At 39.4% G+C, this 19,997-nt stretch overlaps 1 protein-coding gene across 8 annotated transcripts in view; it reads left to right on the top strand.

The window, feature by feature from the left end:
* KIAA1210 overlaps positions 1-3,482 on the top strand; it is a 61,196-nt gene extending 57,714 nt beyond the window's left edge. For all 8 annotated transcript variants that reach the window (XM_080553980.1, XM_080553976.1, XM_080553981.1 and 5 more), the window contains one exon: positions 1,285-3,482. In XM_080553980.1, coding sequence (XP_080410106.1) covers positions 1,285-1,457 — 173 coding nt within the window. In that variant the 3' untranslated portion in view covers positions 1,458-3,482. The remainder of the gene's footprint in view (positions 1-1,284) is intronic.
* Positions 3,483-19,997: the final 16,515 nt, after the last annotated feature.

Genomic DNA, 19,997 nt, shown 5'->3' with positions numbered 1-19,997 from the left:
CAGTGAGCCAGGATTATTAAAAGATCAGAGACCTCCTGAGTGGCAATATGGAACTTCTTTGGCTTTGATCAGGAGTGTGACTGGTGGAGCTGATTGACATTTTTCATTGATTTAAGTGCAAGCAAGATCAAGTTTCTTGTACTCAACATTGCTCAAGTTTGTGTGTGGCCTCTGTTCTTTTGCTGGAGCACAGCAGCCTCATCTTGCCTGCCACATGCCACACGCAGGCTAATAACTATGAGAAAAGGTTTGTGTTTTCCCAGTTTGACTTAGACATAGAAATAAAGTAGTGTCTGGGTTGAAATGGATGGAGAGAGCATGATGCTAAAAGACTTGTGAGCTATGTCTCAAGAAATGAGAGGCTGCATCTGTTCAGAGCCCCACAGCTGCCATGAAGCCCCATTCCAGGCTGTCTGAAGATACCAATCTTGAGAATTCTCAAGCAAGATGGAGGGAGGATGCCTTTTCTAAATAGTCATACAAGGAGTCATATCTGCAGTATTCTGTCCTTTGTGAGGATGACAGGCTTGTGTTAGGCTGCAATTAAAAGGAACACCTAGCTCCACCAGAGTCCCGCCTTCTTGGCTTGCAAGTCCAAGAGCATAAAGCATTTGACCTCTACTTAGTATTTAATAATATTGCTGGAGAAGTATTTGTGCTGGCAAGGAAGACTGAAAAGTAAGTCTTTATACTTCTCAGAGTTGAGAAACACATACCAGTTACTTTTAAGACCTCAGCGAGCCTGAGGTGATCCTTGCCCTGCAGACATTTTGTTTCCATTTTCCTGCATACTCAGGAGCCTTATTCCTAGATTTTCTTGCCACTTACAGAGCAGAATAAACCTGTGGAACTTCTTGCTATGCACTGTCATGACAATTAGGAGTTTGAAAAGATTAAGAAATGAATTAGCCAAAAATATGTATTATAAAAATACCTGGGGCAAAACTCTGTGTGTTTGAAGAATTTTGAAGAATATCTTGACATATCAGGGGCTACACACTTGGCCGTTGGGACTGAGGAGAAGATTCTTTTACAGGCAGATTGTCAACTAACAGCTTCGTATCCGTTTTTCCATTGCAGTAGTTAGTCCTAGCTTTCATTGTAGCTGGACCAGATAGTGCCAGTGATACCCGGTTCAACAATTCCTTCGACTTTTATTTTTGAGTCACAGACTTTCTGGGCTGTAAAATGATTTGCTTGACAGAGAAGGAAGTATTATTGGCAGAAACTGAGCTTTTAACTCTCTAGCCTTCTGATGAGTGATGGATATCTTGTTGTTGGCAGGTAAAGTTGGACCTATTGCTCAGGAAGCATCTGTGATTCCTGCTGTTGAAAAGGAAACAAGACACTCCTCTAACCTGCCACTGACACCATGCAGCCCTGCTGAACCACCATGGCTATCCCTGGCCAAGAAGAAAGCCAAAGCATGGAGTGAAATGCCCCAGATTGTACAATAGCAAATTACACAAGCATCCTTCTTTGTATTGCCAATAGCTGTGTTAACTCCATTTAAATACTTCTTTACTGTGATTTTTTTTGAGAAATAAGGGACTTAGAACTTTTGATGAGACTGTTGTGTGTAAAAACACAGTGAAGAAATGCCATCTGGGGCATAATTTTGAAGTATTAGGAAGCTGAGCATTTCCTGCTACCAACTACTAGGAAAACTTGATCAATATATTATATACTTACACATTCGACTAAAAGACAGTGCTGTTCTAAGAAGACATGCTTCAGGCTTTTGAAACATTTCCCTTGCAAAACATGCTTTTAAAGTTTCCATGAACGACCCAGTGTTTTGTGCAATGTAGCTTTGGCAAAGAAATTAACGTATGCTATAAAATAGACGTGATGCTGTGCACTGACGCATCATGACTCACGGGCATTGATGTCATCACACTTGTGTGTAATGCTCTGGGATGGACAGTCTGACTTTGCTTCTGATTGTTAATGGACCTGTCTTGTGATAGCTGTAGGATCGAAGCAGCACTATGAGTTGGAGTAATTTTGGCTTTCGTGTGGTTTGAAATCACAGAGCTGTGGGTCTTGTGCTTTGCTCAGTGATGCCTGCTGGACTGGCCTGGAGCTACTTACCTCCTTTTCTCTCTCATGTGCTAGAAAACCACCATGCTCTAGCATACACTCCATTTTTGGTTATACCTTTGGAAATGTGGGATAATTTGAGCATTCCAAACAACAACAGAAAGTCCTTCCTTTAATTACGGCAAATAGTGGTCTATTGTGGTTTATTTTTTTGTGAGATTCATCAGCAAATTTTCTCTCTCTTAAAGAGTGTTTCAGGGATGGGAACGATTTGCTACCTAGAAAGGTGGCACCTTGTTTTTAACAAACGCCGCTCCGTTCTTCATGTTCATGTGGCTGTGTGTTTAATGTTAGTTATAAAGGGGGCATCTACTTTCCTCCTTGCATCGTCATGCTTTAACTGGTAGCTCAACATCAGTCTGAAAATGACAGAAGTTTTGCTATTGGCTTTGAAGGGAGCAGGTGCTTGAAAAAGAAACTTTATAAAATGATGTTAGTGGTTTAAATGGCAATGGCACTTACCGGTCCTTTTCATTTTTTGCAGCATTGCACATTTATAAAGTGGTTTTTGTTTACAGTCGATTCAAAATTTGAAGGCTGACTTGGCTAATGGACAGTTTTCAGCTGGAAAGTCAGTAGGTATTTTTAAGGAAAAAGTTATCTGTTGATAGGATTAATTGCAAAACAAAAAATTTGGTTTCAGATCAGCTCATTTGAAAGACTTCGATCTTCCAGTCTTGTCCAGGATTTATATATGTAGATCTTGATCTTTGAAAGCAGTATTAATTTGGAGCTAGACTGTGAGACTTTTTTTTTTACATAGGTGAAAACTCACTTACCTAAGTAGGCTCACTGAAGCTATAGATCCTGCTTATTTTGTACTAGCACAAGGAAGAGTAAGAGTTTCACAACTGGTTTGGTAATCCAGGCTTATTTTACTACTTGTTTTTCTCTATTTTAAGAAGCATATCTTCTCTTGCAAAGACCTGAAACATTTGTATTTCTCTGAAACTTTTGAGCATAATGTAAATGACCATACTCAGCTTTGATTCCTGAAGTTTTGTACAGATGACATCCCATCAGAAGCTTACTTACCCTGTGTAAAATACACACATTTCTTTATTCAGCAAACTCTTCTCTTTTTGTTAGTGTGGACTGTGATCCTTCACCTAAAGTACTACATATGGTACTAGAATCTCTCTTTCCCTGTGTTTGCTTTTGGTCTTAAAATTGTTTCTTATTTGTTTGGTATGTATATATGTTTTTGTAAGGAAAGGAAGTTCCTAGTCTCGAAGGAACTGCTTTTGTATTGCATTCTCATTTTTGGTTTACTATTAAATGTAGTTGTCCGTGATGGTGATGTAATTCCTGGGAAGAGAAGAGCAATAGATGGCCGTCATTGATTAAGGAAAAAATAAAAAAGAGGTATTTGGACAATATAGACTCTCTGTATGGATATACTGCATAGATTTTGTCTTCAGATGATTTTATGTGGCTTCAGATGGTTTTATGTAGGACTGATCAACACAACTGTTCAGACTAATATACTCTTCTAAATCTAGCTATTTAAAAGGTGGAAACATCACAGAGCTGATGGCTCTCCTTTTGTTTGGGAGTTGCTGCTCCTTTAGTTGATGGTTGGCTTGAAGGCTAGCACTCCTCTAGGCACAGGAAACCTTGTATATGATCATTTGAATGTGTTCTGAAATTACTCGCCAGCTGCTTTAAGACATCTTGAGGCCACTTTGAAAAAGAAGAAAAGCACATGAGAACTATGTGATGCTTCATTTGGTATGTACTTGTCTTCTGGATTTTTGGAGGTAATGTATTCAAGTTTCTCTTTGCAACTAAGAGGACAAAAAGCATGTAGATGAAAAAATCAAAACGAAGTCTCATATATCACGAGTTTAGAAGGTGGTTTTAGAGGATAAGCATTGAAACATCAGTGATATATTGCTGCATTTATAAAAGCTGGTAGCTGTATTAGTGAGGCTTTGATTTCCCATTGGCCACATGTAGCTTTTAGGTCCTCGATGAGTGCAAATAACTAATGTAATAAGCTCCTACTGAATGATTGAAAAAAAAAATCATGATTATTTCCAGACACTGTCACTATTCTATCTTTGAAAATAAGCAGACTTGAAGTAATTGTGAAGACACTGCCAACAATGTAATTGTGAATTTTTATGGCTCAGGGTCTTTAGTGAAGGATCTAGAAAGCTGTCCCTTGAGATTCCCAGTGCCCAGTACCAAGACGGGGGTTTCAGCTGACTTAATTTGGTGCTTATATATGACAGCAGAGGGTGCTAGTGCTATCCCCAAGGAGTACAGAAGGGTTCTGGGTGTTACAGAAAGCGTATTTCACTGTGCACTTATAAGTACACTATTACAATAAGGAGAATGGAGGCTTTTATGAAGACAGAGAAGAGCGGTCTGAGAGAGAGGCATATTTCTGTTGATGATATAATGGAGTTTTTGGAGTATAAAGTATGGAAAAATATGTTACCTTGTTGTTACAAGAAGGCTCTGAGAATTGGTGACAGCTATGGGGAAAAGTAGCTTGCATGGTGAATTCAGTTTTGCTGTGGGACCATGCAGGAAAATACATGAACATGTGCAAACAGGGCATTGCAGTTTGGAATTTTAATTCTGCTGCTTAGAACAAGTGCTGCCTGGCTAGAGGTTGATCTTCATCCCAGCCAGATGTAGAATCTGATGATTTTACAGGAGAGATTAGAGAGACAGCAATTTGGCGTGCACCTAGCTGGAGATTATGGAGGTTCCGCTTGCTGTAATGAGCTATAAAGACTTGGGCTAAAAGTGAATCTGTTACATTTTCATCCAGCTGTGAATCTACTTACAATTAGCTGGGCTTGAGGGGGAATGAATCAGTTTAAAAAGGAAAAAGACTCAAAAATCTCCAAGGCTACACACTTCGGCTCTAGCATAACTCTGGCATTTTCATTAACAGAATGTGGTGTACACATCTCCTTAAATATACCCAAAGAATAAAAGAAAGCCTAAAGTTCATATATAGTTGAAGAGCCAATACTCATTTCAATTAACATAATTAGAAGGAAGGGCTTAGAATAGTGAAGAATGACCCATGCTACCCATACTGAAAACGCTAAATACTAGCCCTTTTCATGTTAGAAAGTTTGGATAGAGAGGGCCTCCCTAAGCAGCATTACATTGTCTTTTTAAGTGTTGTGATTTGAAATATTAAATCTATTTTATCTACATCTATCACAGCATAAGTAATTCCTGAGTTTGTCCCACCCGCTCAGCTAAGTGCTTTTGAGATCAATACAGGAAAGACATTAGCCTGTGAAAATACTTTGTCCTTTAGAGCTGTTACTGGAAGGTGATACATCTGAAGGGTATTAGTAATCAGTGATGTGATTAGCAGCCTTAAAAAGTAAGACATCCATCTTTGTCTTTTCCTCTAGTGTGTGATAGCCTACCTACATTCATATTAGAGACTTACCCTGGTTTGACAAACATGCCTCATCAACTGTCACCAAAATGTCAGTAATTATCGTGTGAAACCTCTCACATTTAGGGAATCTGAGCATTATTTATTTATTTATTTAGTAGGATTCTGGCCTCGATTTCTTGCTTGCTGTAGTGGCTTTTTGTGTCTTCTATGCTGTCCAGAAGTATTATACCCAAAGTGTTAATATTCGTTCCAAGCTGTTGCTGTTGTTACGGTCTGGGTTAGTTTGTACAGCAGAGGTTGAGTGAAACCTCTGTTTTTTCATTGAGAATGTTTTTTAATATATTTTATGAAAGTAGGCCAGTGAAATAAACCGCAAATTCTGAACCTGGAGCACAAAATAGTGCATCTGCCCAGAACAGAAAAGGTCGCTCAGATATTTCAAGCTGGATGAATGAAGAGGCATAGCTGGATGAAGGTGAATGATTATGGACGAATGACAGTTCAACTCGAGAAACAAGAGGCTCAGAGCGGGAAGCTGTAATTCAAAGTACTCCTGCACGGTGGGGTGTGTATTAGCCTAAGGAAGGGTATCAGAAGGGGGCTTTATTTGGAAGGTCTTTATCCATCTGTTCCCCCTGTGCATGAGGAAGCAGGACAATAAGATCTTGTAAATGAATGGAAATGCATCAGAGATGCCCACTGCCATTGTCAGGGTCTTTTTCTTCTTCCATTTGACACAGTCTGCACATTTCCAGGTTAGTTGGTCCAGGAGGTAACGCTCTGTTGCCAGACCTCTTTCCTTATTCTGAGCCCCATTAAGCAGGTGAGCACTTTGACTGCGCTGCACATCAAAGCGTGTTGTGACCTGCTGGTGGAGCCCACAGCACCGCAGCTCTTTAAATAGAACTGCTGTAAGACCTGTGTTAAAAATGCAGCTTCTCAGAAGTGAGCTAAGCCAAAGTTTAGCAGCTTCTCCTGACTGAGGGGCAGATTATTGACTACAGAAACTGAGAGATGCTATTATGATTCCCATTGTACTAGGAGGGATTTAAAAATAAGCTATTTTAATAGCTGTTTTTTTTAGAAGCAGTTAAGAAAAATCTACAGGCAGTTTATGTAAACAGGATTATTAACTGTAGATTCTTATTCTGATCTATAAACCAAGATAATCACTAAACAACAAATAGGTATGGAAATGGATGACGGTGTGGAGTATTTAATTGACATAGTTCTGTATGAAACAGATAAAAAGGCAGAAAGAAGGAATTGATGTAAACAATCCAAATACAAAAGATATTTCATACCTGAAACTCTCACTCCAGCATTCCCTCTCTCTGCCACAGAATAGGTCCATTAAAAAAATAGAGCTTCTCTCTCTAAATTGTTTTACTTTTCATTTGTGAGATCAGAAACACTTCTTACTTGTTTTGTAGTCAGCCATACTTTACAAGTCCAAGATTGCATACCTATCGATACTAGCAATTCTGCCCTGTTTAAAGATCACTTTAACCTACTTTTTAAAGCAATTTAAGTTAACGCTCTATTATATTTTCTCTGTTATCCCATTCTGACCTCCAAATTAGTTATGATTTACAGGTATTTTTCCAACACAGTGGGGTGAGGTAGAGTGTTTTAAAATTAGAAGCTTTCCACATTTCTCAGGAATACATTTCTGTGGCATTGAGGTAACTTTTTCCAAGTTACACAATAAGGTCATTGTAGCAACTGCAGCAATGTATGGAAAAGGGTCTAAGTCTCAGGGGCCGTGTTGTGTTTCCATAGAGTTCAAACTACTTGCAGCAGCCTTCCCTAACGATGTCGTTGGCACCATCGAGAGCTAGCAAGGCAGGAGGAGATGATGTTGCTGGCTGGCTTCTAGTGAGTGCGTCATTCCTGCTGTCCTAAATGCCAGCTCTGTCACTGGTGACGTGGGCAAACGAAGCAAAGTGACACTTGGTGAGAAGCAGAGGAGGGGAGATGTGCCCCCCAAAGGGTCAGCATTTTACCAGGTGTACGTGTGGGGTGAAATAACTTCACTGGACTTTGTGAGCTGTGAAAGCATGTTTTATTCATACAGGATTTAATAAACTGACTTTTCTGTCACTAGATGTACAAATTAAGATCTATCTACATAAAATTGGAGCTTTGTTTTAGACACAACAGGTGTTTACTCAGTTTGGATCTCAGATCATACATATTACAAAGAAGAGGGAAATACACGACCTGTTTTAGTAGAGCATTTCATTGATATAGATAGCTCTCCTCAAAGATGAGTGACCTGATCTGTATTGGCATGAAAGAAAATCAGATTCATTTTGTGCTTTCCATTTTGACAGAACAATTGGTTACATAAGCATTCTTAGTGTTATGATCCCTAATGAAAATAAATGTCTCCTTGCTTCACATTGTGTATAAAACAAGGGATTTGACTGTGAAGAAGCACTACATACTGTGACAGAACAATCAATAGGAATATTTACATTGCATATAAAGTGCTATGACTATCAACATCAAGTTTTACTTGCTATTTGTCTAATAGTTTCAGAGCATGACTTGCTACTAAAGCCCAAATTCTGTGGCATGTGTCAGTGTGGGCATGTTGAAAGGTGGACTTCAGGTCTAGTCCTGTTCTTGACTGGCCACAGTGAAAGTTTTTATTTTCCTGCTCCTTGACTTCCCTTAAAAGCTCGGACTTCAAGCTTTCTGCCACCATCTCCAAAATGCTGGGTGAGCTGTGATCTTGTATCACAGACTTTAACTCCGTATCATTTTGCAGGAACCTCTGGGAAGGGCACATCTCTGTGCTGCGCATGACCCTTCTGACGTTCGTGTCGTGGTCTGTTGTGACAAAATGTGATGTTGCAACCTCGAGTCCATCCGCCCTTAGGGTGGGTGTCACCACTTGGGAATCCAAGGCTGGTAACCAGGTCAGTGTGGCCGTGATCAACCTAAAGCCTCGAGGAGATGTGTTTGGTTTGCACTTGCTGGGTGTGAAAGTCTTCACTTATTCCCGGGTAATGCAGTACCACCAAACAGCGTTACATGAAGGACCTGGTGACACCATTCAGAAGTTCCAAGCAAGTGCAATTTCCCTGAAGCCAAATTTGATAAGATGTCTTGGAGGGTCTTTTAACCCAAAATGAGGAGTAGCTGCTCCACGCAGCATGCTTGCCTCCACGCCAACAGACGCGCTGCTCTACAGTACATGTTGCTTTACTTCCAGACACAAGCTCCCCGCTGCAGTATGGCAAAAAAATGTTTGTACAGCTTTAGCTAGGGGCTCTGTGAACGGGCTGCTGCCAGTAATTGTCCAGATGAGATCTCTGGTGTCTTTCATATGTTCCATTAATACAGCTTAGTGGTTTTCCTCCAGCACAGGTGGTGTTATGGCTGCGTACCACCGATTTGGCCCGGTGCATTCAGTTCACAGGTAGCAATAGCCTTGTTTGCAGCTCCACCAAAGTCACAGGAGTTAACAGTGCACGTGTCATTTCTTGATGATGGCTTATATTTTTTTTCCAAACTTTTTCATACGGATTTCTCCTCTGGAGGCACAGATCAAAACTCAGGTGATACTGCCAATCTGCCACGACTAATTAATTTTTGGAGCATAGCAGAGGGAGCTGGGATGGAGCAGCATGTGCCTGGAGCGCTCCCTGTGCAGACCTCCCAGCCGGGCTCAGCGGCTCAGCTTCCTGCAGGCGCTCTGCGGGCGGCTGCCGTGTTGCAGGCACAGAGCCTCAACTTTTATTTACTCTTCCCCTAGTGCTTCCCTTGCTGTGCTGATGCAACTGAGGCCATTGCATAATAGCCTGGTCCATAAAATGAATTTCTCATGGCTTCTACCATGTGAAAGAAGCCGAGCCAGTGGTGCTGGCGGTGTGCGGAGCCAAGGCTGCTGGAACATCTGATTTCTTCGCGTTGTATAAGCAGTTTGTCAGTCTTCCCTTTCAGTCTGATAATGAGAATTTTAGAAACATGCACACATAGCCTCTTTTGTGTTGACTGAGCAGATAAAACCAACAATTTTCCCAGACAGAACTGATGTTTTTGCTATACTTTTGCATTTGTTTTTATTAACAGTATGGGTCTGTAACCACAGCACTGCAGCAAAGAGTTTTTCTTTCTGGGAGTGACTTAAGCAAGAACAGACTTTATGCAATTTTCCAAGGAAATGTAAAATAACAAGAAGGATTTCAATGCTAAGTGGCACTTTGGGCTTTCTTTCAAATCTCAGGAACAACTCTGTCAGTCAGGAACAAATCTACTAAAGCCAATGGAATTAGTTTGGTCTAAATAAGAGTATAATTGGGCTTTTTTGTTTCTGTGTTGCTTAAAAATGAGTCTCAGTAAATAACTTAGGGTCAAATCTTCTCCTGCTTACGCCAGAACTATGTTGAATTGGGGGGAGATTGTCCCAAATTCACCCTGTCTGGCAGTTTGCAATGAAAAAATGGTTGAACAAATGTATCTGTGTTTCCTAGGTAGCCCCTCCAGAATTTGACTTGTAATTAATAGCTGTTTCTTACTAAAATGCTTCTTATTGGCCTCTTTGAGTTCCTTGATGTCACTGCAGACACTTCTTCCACTCAACTTTCACAGGGTGGGCGATTTCACAGGCTGACCACAGCTCGCTCTGCTCGTGTCCAGAGCTGCGTGGGTGTGAGTTGGCACCAGACGAGGTGCCACCACACATCGCCTGTCATGTGGCATTGCTGATGTGCCACGGTGCCTATGGCATAGTGGCTTTTTGGTTAGAGCTCTCTGACGTCCACCTGACTCGGAGGGAAAGCAAGGCAAGTTTGCATCTCCCTGCAAAGCACAGCGTAGGCATTTCCACAGTCATTCACACCATTGCCTTCCTTTATGTTTTCATTGATAGTGGACCCAAGATAGAAAGTTAGATTTTAACCTAAATTTAAAGTTCTCCAGAGTTTAACAAGTATATGAATCAGAGTTTTTTTTCTGTGGGTTGTGGAACTGTAACTCAGATGTGATGCTCTGGTCCAGATCCAGATCTGAGTTTCCTCAAAGTTTGGGAATATTTGGATTTTTTTTGTTCTTGTTCTTAAGCCCCTGTCATTTTCTGGCTCCTATAAACAATGTTCAGTTTGAAGCTAGGCTGTTCATACACAGCCCAGTAGCACAGTAGCTGTTCCTGTCAACGCGCAATCATAAATATTTCTATTAATAGCCCAAGCCTGACATTCTGACTTTAATTAATCTGATTATGTTTAATAATAAATTGTAGTAACCTATAAACATATTTTTAACTTGTGAAGCTGCTAATCAGTTTTGCAGATCAGTTTTGCAGTCATTCAATGAGATGGTAGGGATTTACCTTGCTTGAAGGCAATATTAATCCCTGGCTAAAAAGATGACTATATTTCTGGGATCATCAAACTAATCTGATTTTTTTTTTCTTTCCTTTTTTTTTTTTTTCAGTGCACTGAAGTAAATCGTTACTGGTTCAGAAGAAATTCATTTATGGGAAACGGTTCATCTACCACATGAAAAGTGGTGCTGAGGTAGGCCTTCTTTTATATTGGTTTCCTGAGATCTTTGGCTTGGTTTATTAACAGCTGTATACTTAAAGCACATTAAGGATAGCTAAAGTGAGGAATGTGACCATTTATTATTGTAGCAGAAGTAGCAAAGTGCCTGTGTGTCTAAAGCTGCATTTCTGAAGTGCCAAATTTGTCTAGCTAGGAAGGGATGAAAATAAGAAGCTGGTTTTCCTTTTGGCTTCCCTGAGGAGTGGATATGTTTTGGCTCCAAAGGAGGCAGGGAGTAGAAAAACAGCTTTTGCCTTGCTTTTAGGTGACATGCCACTCTAACACGATACCTTATTAAACTTGCCCATGGATATTTCTTGGGTCTTAAAAGGGGGCTGCAAATTTGCTTCCCAGCATTGGCTTTCTATAGAAGCATGTCCAGCATTTTTTCTGCTCATTAGATGTTGCGAGACATGCAGGTCCCCGCAGGACTTGTGGACCTTCAGCTTTCACCCTTTCACCAATGGGAAACGATGGTCTTGCATTCAGTGCCCTTACTGAGCTGTCCCCAATGCAGCCGGCCTCTGAAAAATGATCTCAGTGTAAACGTTCCTCAAAGTATTGAGGGAAAAAGTTGGTCTCTGGCACTGAAGTACTGTTTTCTTTTAGACATCTCAGTGTATAAGTGAAGAAAGTAATCTGATTAGCACATTTGCTAGAGAGTTGAACCTATGGGAAGGTGAAAATATTAATAAAAGAGTTGATTTATACTCAAACTGGCCTTTGAATTTGCAGTATACACTGTAAGAACATGCTTATATAACCTCCATTTCTATTCATAAAGGTTTATGTGGGTCTATATTGAATTATGCATTTAAAATTAATCCACTGAGGCAGCCCACTGAGATGCCACTTCTCATTTAGTAACTGCATTAAGGACTTTGTGCTTCATTTAGAAACTGTGAGAAGCTTGCTTTGTGCAGTGGAGAAGAATTGGCCTGCCAGATTCAAACTGGCTGTTACAGGGGGTTTAAAACAACCACCTCTCTGTCTGTCTCTTTCGGCATTACCAGTAAAACTCTGTTCTCGACTTGTGTGACCCGAATCATGTAGCTTGGCTGAACTTGACAAACCCAACTGACTTGTGTCAGATTCTTAGAGGAGATTAATGAAGATTTTCTTCAGGGGTTGGGAACATCTGATTCTGCCCTTACAAGGCTGCAAGGGCTCGGAACGAACAGATGTATAAATTAGGTTTTTATACCAGCAGCTGTAATTCAAGTTTATTAGATGTCTTGTTTGTGTAGTTTTCCAGCTCGCCAGATGTTGCAGAAGAGTCAGGAGCTCTTCTAGATGTTTGCACAGGTTTGGTTCTAAGAAATCTGAGGCTCTTAGCTCTTCTTCCCTGTGTTCTCCAAAGTACAATTCTACTTCTAAAATGACTGCAAAATGACACCGTGAGGCTCTGTTCTGTGTCTGAATTAAACTTCTTGAGCTTAAAAATGAAGCATATCAGTTCTGCAGATTCACACTGTGATCTAAAATACAGACTGTGATCTCTACATGACCTGTTTTATTCTTCAACAAAAGTGACTTGGTAATGACTGCCTTGACTGACTCTGGGCAAACTGGTTGTCTTCCTATTCTGCTATTGGTTGTTATTGTTTTTATTATTCAGATAGTGGTTTTTGACCTTATTAAAAAAAAAAAAAAAAAGGCAAAACACCTAACAAGTCTTTTAGTTTATATTTTTCCTGCAAATTGTGCTCCTATTGCCAAACTATTCAGGTGTCTCCTGAGTATTTAAGAAGTTAAATTTGCAAATGCTGAAATTGAAGAAGTTTGCTCTCATATAGAGTTGCACACCTTCTCTTCTGTATTTCCTGCTGCATTTGTCCCCCCTCCCTTGTCCCCTGTGCTGTCCTCTCTGTATTGCAGCTATTCCAGAGCCACATGGAAGCTCACCTCCTCTGCATGTATGTGTGCATGTGCATGCTGGGTGACTTGTCTGGCAGCTTCACGTTTGAAAGGGTGTGGTAAAAATCTCAATAACATGGTTAAGGAGCAGCCACCTGGTTCAAAACTTATCAGAGATGATGTGCAGGCAGTGTAATTTTGTATGTGAAGCTTCCCTAGAAAACGGGTCTAGAAGTATAAATGGTTGGGTTGTTAGAAGAACATTCATTTATGCACTCTCTCTCCGTTTACAGTCAGCAAACAGAACAACTTGTTTGGTTTACTTCTTTGTTTTTGTGTGAGAGAATTAATGTGTGATTTACTAGAGGGAAGCTAAGTTGAAGAAAAGGATTTTTATGTAAGTACAGAAAGTGCTTAGTCCTCCAATCATTTTTGTCTACTAAGGGATTAAATTCTGTAGTCTAGATCCAGCTGCTATAAAAATTGTGTCTCTTGCGTGTATGACTGTGCTGCGTTTGATGAGAGTTTCACTGCTGCAGGGTGGCATGCAGCCAGTCCCAGAGAGGACTTGGACTGTTGGGGTAGATGCTTTAAATGAGATTTGGTAGGTATGGGTAAATAGCACTTATATATAACGACCTTATTTTACAATAGTCTCATCTTTACCAGGTCTGCAACAAAATTAAAGCCTGGATCCTCAGCATTATTTAGGTACCTCAGTAATTTAATGGAGACCTGGGTGTCTGAGTATTTGGGGATCTGACGTTAAATTAGAAAACAATGAACATTTTGAGGAAAAAAAAAATGTCAATGATTAAAATAGATCAGAAGGATTTTTTTTTAAAGTCTCACCATTTTAAGGACCCGTCAGAGGTTTATTTGTGTTTAGATTAACAGTAAATAAGAGCGTAAAATTAAATGTTCAGTTTAATATGTGAAAAGCAACTGGTTGCATAACTGTCGAGTTATGAAACCTATATTTTTGTCCTCTGCATCCTGAACATCTGTGGCCTATATTTAATTGCAGTTTTCATCTTCAATTTGAAGAAACAATGTTTAGCCTGAAGACAAAAGTGATCTGTATAGTGAAATCAGCTAAAGAGTGTGGTTGAGCCTCACTTGCTAACAAAAAGGCATTTTTAATGTGTGTTCTAATTTAGAAATGGTATTCATTTGGTAGTTTAAATACAGCTAAGAATACTCTAGTGTTTGAGCAATCTGAAGAATGAGAGTATTAAAGCCAGAGGGACTGAGGAACAGGTGCATAAGAACAGAAATGTGGGGCCATATTGTGCTATCAATTTTTAAGCAGAAATCCATGCTGATTCCAACAGGGAGTCGTTCTGCTGAAATATTGATGAAAGGATATGATACGGCCCATGGGCAGGAAATAATGAAATAGGAAAAGTAAAGCAAGCCAGCAGAAGTAGAGAAAGCAATCCAAAATGCAGAACCAAGAGGTATGAGTGACTTCAGAGGTAACATTCCTGAAAAATCTGGAGAATGATGTGGACAGAAGGTTACATGTAGGCTGGCAATGAGATATATCTCATCACCTTTCACACAGCAGTGCATACAGCCAGATAGCTTCAGCCCATGTTTGCAACTGCAATCTGCATTTTGCAGTTGGTCCATGTAATTGACTAGATGAGATTCCTCTTTCAGTCAACCTTAATTTTTCAAGACTTGTAATTCAGATCCAAATGCTAATCTGCATTTGTGACTCAGAAATCTCTAACTGGCAACTTTATTATAGAGGAAAAAGATGGAGCTTTAATATAGAAATAGGAAGGTGAGGTTTGAAGAGTACGTATTAGAGTCTCTTAAATGCTGGGAGTCAAAACCTCTGAGACAGTTGCAATGTTTGTTTCCACTTCACTGTAGCTGTTAAAACATATTCAAGGGCTCAATAGGCTTCTTAGCCCGTGTCTGAGTTAGAAATCAAGATGTCTGCAAATGTACCCTGATGAAAACAAGGCAAGTTACCCAGTTGTAGTTTCAAAACAAATTCTGTTGTTTGAAGTAAATCTTAGATGGGGTTCCCAGGTACAACCTTGATGAGGTGTCTTGTGGTATAACTACAGCTTGCTCCAAGCACAATGTGATTTATTGCCACAGAGATAAGGAATTCTGAATCTCCAGTTTCTGCCGGCACATCTTAGGAAATATACAGGTGGTCTGTCTTTCTTAGGCTAGGCCATTCAATAATGCATGGTTGTTCTTCTCTATGGCATTAAGGATCCTAATCAACCAGATATTCCAGTTCACTGATGATGGAACTATTTCCATCTACTATTAAAACATAGCGTTTACCCCATAGCTTCTACCACTTCTCTGCCAGAGATATTTTGAGTATTTTATTTTGAGAAGTCTCTAACACACTGCCATTCATTTCCTCATGTTGGACGTGTGGATTAAAAAGAATACAAAGCAGGAACCACCAAAACATAAAACGTCAATTATACATATGTGCTTATGCACTTCCCTTGCCTAAAGAGAATGTTCTAAGATGCAAATTTAATAACTTTCTGAAATAGGGAGGACATTTAAAGAGCATCCATAGATTAGTCTGATGAAGTTTGTTCTGTAAATTGCTTGAAAAGAAAACAGACTCTTCCTAGGTATTGCAACAAATTGTTCCCAGCACTTCAGCTTAATACACTAAATGAAAATGCAGAGGAAGCAACACAATATTGGATGAACCTGTTTCAGAACATTGGCTCGGGCCACAAAGCAAGTAATTAACAAGCTGAATGAAGCATTTAAGCCCACGCCTTATCATTTATGTAACTAACCTTTGAGTTTTGGACGCACTGGTATGCTGCAGTGAAGCCTACACAGTGTTTCTTTTATGTGTGTGTATTGAGCAAATGGGAAATGCATACCCTGCCATTTGTTTTTCACATTTTCAGCACTTATCAGAGTTCTCTGCCTGAGTGATCTTATATTGCAAAAATGTACGCCTCTTGGTCCTTTTTTCTGTAGTGCAGTATGAATCTAGATGAGTTTCAGACTTGTTGTGTGTGGGGGATATATTCTACTTTTAAGGGTGCTCGTGAGCTTGTTTAAAGCATGATTGGTAGCACTAAAAAGGAATTAATCGAATGGCACTTTTCACCAGAGAAGTGAGCAACAAAAAGAATGACGGGATTGATTCTGCAGGCTCCTTGTTTATGGAGCCAGCCTTCACAAACAGCTTGAAAGCAAAGCAGGAATGCTGTAAGCCGATGTCATCTGATTGAGGGGTCTGAAAAGAAGGAGCTTCCGTTCCTGTAACACATCTGTTTTTCCCATCCCGAGAAATGTTGGTCATATGAGGAGCACTGAGGCTGCCGATGACAACATTAGCTTGCTATAGAGCAACTAATACTTAATAGTGGAGCGTAGCATCACCTCTACACTTGGGGAATGAGTCATTTTGCTTACTAATTCTCTTGCTTTCGTCTCTCCCTCCTGTTCTTTCCCCCATCGCTGTATAACCAGGCTTATTTTGGAACTCTTGTAAGACAAACACCATTTCTCCTTGGCGGGAGGGAAATAAAATAGCATACTTAACATGGTTATATAACACTGCTACTCATGCCTAAAATGAGGTCATTTTGATTAATATATTTATCTGGTGTGCAGCTGTAACAGGAGAAATAATTGTGATTAAAAGAGAACCATTTTATTTAGTCTCTTTGCAGTACAGCATTCAGCTTTGTAATTAATATCCCAACTTGATGGGAGCTATTTGTTAGTTAATGTGATAATTTGTGCCCATGGGCTATGTCCTAGCCCTCTAAACCTTGGAAAACCTTCACAGGGCTGAAACGCAACTTCCTTTCACTATTCTTTTCTTTCTAAGAAATATGGTAAGAATTCCTCAGTAATTGTATTTATTAGAAGTAATGCAGTAAAGTACATAGAATCAGGGGGAAAAAAAGTTTGTGGAAGAAACAGACGAAGGTGCTACAAGCTGTCAGGGAAACAGAGAAGTTAAGGTTAGTATGATAAAACTGATTAAAGTAAAATGTGAGATTCTTTGAAGTTGAAGATGTTTCTGGGTGATAAAGTAAAAGGACAAGGCAGGAGTGATAAAGCCAGTTACAGCGGGCTGGGAGAAAGAGCTGAGCAGCATGCTGCAAATGGCTCCAGTATAATCTGTTGGGCTCATAGAACTGGTAGGCTTTGATTTTGGAATACAAGTAGATGTATTTTTCTTTTGGGATGTTGAATTGCCATTCTTCAAAGTTCTGACGCATCCGGTTCTATTTCGGTTTGATGACTCCAAACTAGACACGTTAGGCGGCTGCTGCTCAGAAAGCCAGCATTTAAAAACACTGTTTTTCTCTTCCACTCTTTCTGGCAAAAAGCTCGTTATTCAAGTGCTTTCTCTAACCTTTAGTTACCCTGGTTGCATAACTGGAAAGCAGCATCCCACCATGCACTTCTGTGACCCAGTTATGCCTTTCCAGTAGTGACTTTATGAGTTATGAAAGGTGTGTCTGCCAAACTGCTACAGAAACATTTACTCTACTGACCCTGATTTCCTAAATATTATATAGCCATCATTCACTAAGGAATGAAAAACAGTGTAAAGTATTAAAAAGAAAACTAATTCAGCAATGTTGAAAATCCTTGTGTATGTTCTTTAGCCTTGACAGAGCTCGGGCTTCTCATTGATAGAAATACTTGTAGAAACCACTTTTAAATCATTAATGCTTCAGTAATCTTTCAAAATGAATTTCAGATGGTACGTTCAGTACTAATAGTCACAGTACAAATCATTGAGTCATCCACAGAAGAGACTGAATAACAATTGCTTTGTTGAACTAACTTACAGCCTAAATTGTGATGTTCAGAATTCAGAGTTTCGAGGTTGTCTGCAGACCTGCTAAAATCCTTTCACATTATCGTGTCACTTATTACCACGTTTTCTACAGATGATAAAGCCTCCATGTGGATAAGACTGAACTACTAATATAATACATAAAGAAAACCATTTATTACTAGTTTTACTTTTACAAAATCTTTCTGTAGCTCATAGAAAACACAAAAAAGCCATGTGCTTGATTTTCTTTTCCATCACATAATACAGCATAAGTCAGTTATATAAATAAAGTCACTTACATAAATAGCTTAATTCTCCTTTCATTTTATGGCATTATAAACCAAGAGCAGATCTACTGAAACAAAAGATGTTATGCTGGCATGAAAATGGTATTGACAGCATACTCAGGCTTTTATTATATAGATTCTTTCAGCCAGTCATTTCTTTTGTAACCTGAAAGCCATCCTAACAGAAGATGTAAACTGTTCGGTATGTGGCAGCTGAGGGCTAGTCTTCATAGGAAATCTCGCTCTTTACGTCAGTGCTCTGGTTTTCAGGTAGTCTCTGTGTATTAATTTTTGGCATCGATATACAGCTTATCTTAATGGTTAGTTAAAAATACAGCATGTCTGGTAAAGAAGGCCTGATGACCTAGTTTACTAGTAAGCATGACTTAATCTGTTCTATTGTGTAGTTTCTAGAGAACTTGATATTATTAACTGCTGATAAAAAAATCTGCTCAGCTTGAAAATCAGAAATAATATAAAAAACAACAACAAACAAGCCTAGCCCTATGATAGTTTACTAACAAAGTTTCTATTCCTTCTTCAACGGTAGGTGTGGCCAAGAGGGGGACACATAGCAGACCTTAGTGTTTTTTTTTTTATTATCATTCTGGTTAGGATGAACTAAGGACTGGTCAGCCTACAACTGGTATAGCAGAAGCTAAATAGTTGTTAAATTAAGAAGTCAGCTACCTCACTTGAAGATAAAAATGTTGCAGTACTTTAACTCATAGAGAACCACAGCACATTAATAGATGTTCCACGATTTTGTGGCGTCTCATTAATAGAACAAAAAGCATGTTACAGCTGAATGCCAGAATTTTCAAAGCTGTGGCAGATAACAGCCAGGAGCTATCACGTAGCATGTCCTTCACTTCGCTCAGCATGCCACAGTCCTGATCCAAGCCCTGGTGAATGCAGATTATTGTGTTACGAAATAAACTGGGAAGCAAGGGTAACTGGAGTAAGTAATTTCCCTTCAACTGCTTTACAGGATAGAGATCATTAGCACTTCTTAATGCTCATTTTAATGTGAAACATTATGTAAGCATAGATGACTTTAGAATAATTCAAAAGTCATTTGAATAAATCTATGTAGATACAACATTACAAAATGGGAGCACAGTGAACAAGTAGTTGGAAAATATGTTTGCTACCCTGTCTTTACTTTATATTTTCTCTGCTTTAAACTACAACTAAAGACATTTTTAAACTGTACATTAAACTGCAACTAAAAACCTTTCTTAATTAAAGCCTTCAAACCTGAAATTGAGAATTAAAAGGAATAGTTCAAACACTTTAAGCAAACCTTCAGTTTTGGCTATTTGCTATTTCTTGATGGAAAAGCACTTCAACAAAAATACTTCCTCTACTCAGATTCAAATTTATGTTGTTAAAGAAAACAGCAGCGTTGACATAATTAGTTTTTGGCTTACTATATACGGTGTTTAGACTATGCCTTGGATTCTAAAATAAATGCAGGACCTGAACAAGCTTACATAAGAGACCAGCAAGCCAAACTCTGGTAGTATAAGTGGCAGGGACTTATGCAGTGTATGACAACCATGCCACAGCTCCCTTCTTGATTAAATGACAAGGTAAAGGAGCAGTCCATACGTGTTTTAAAGGAATAGTCCATATGTGTTTACCTTTTAAAAATCAGGCAATGCTTCCATATTTTTAGTAGAATAAAATATGAAGTTGTTCCTCTCAGTGATAAGTTTATGAATAAAACTACTCTTCTAGCTTTTTCTGTAAAATTGAGGACTTAAACCCTATGAAACTTCTGGTTAAGGGTCCTCACTGAATATAGTGCTTTCACTGATACAGCTTAGAAAGCAGCTAGGGCTCATTCTTGGCTGAGACTGTAAATGAAAAGTTAGCCCAGTTATTGCTTCGAATCACAGAAAATGAAGCAACTCACTGTGAAGCAAGTAGTATGTGAGAGGTACCACAGTCCAGAGAATCCAGAGAAGCAAATGTAGTATTGAAAGCCAGGCCCTTGT

This window comes from Anser brachyrhynchus (assembly GCF_964034855.1).
Source record: "Anser brachyrhynchus genome assembly, chromosome: 13".
Classification (NCBI taxonomy): Eukaryota; Metazoa; Chordata; class Aves; order Anseriformes; family Anatidae; genus Anser; species Anser brachyrhynchus.
This window is presented reverse-complemented; position numbering and strand designations above follow the sequence as displayed.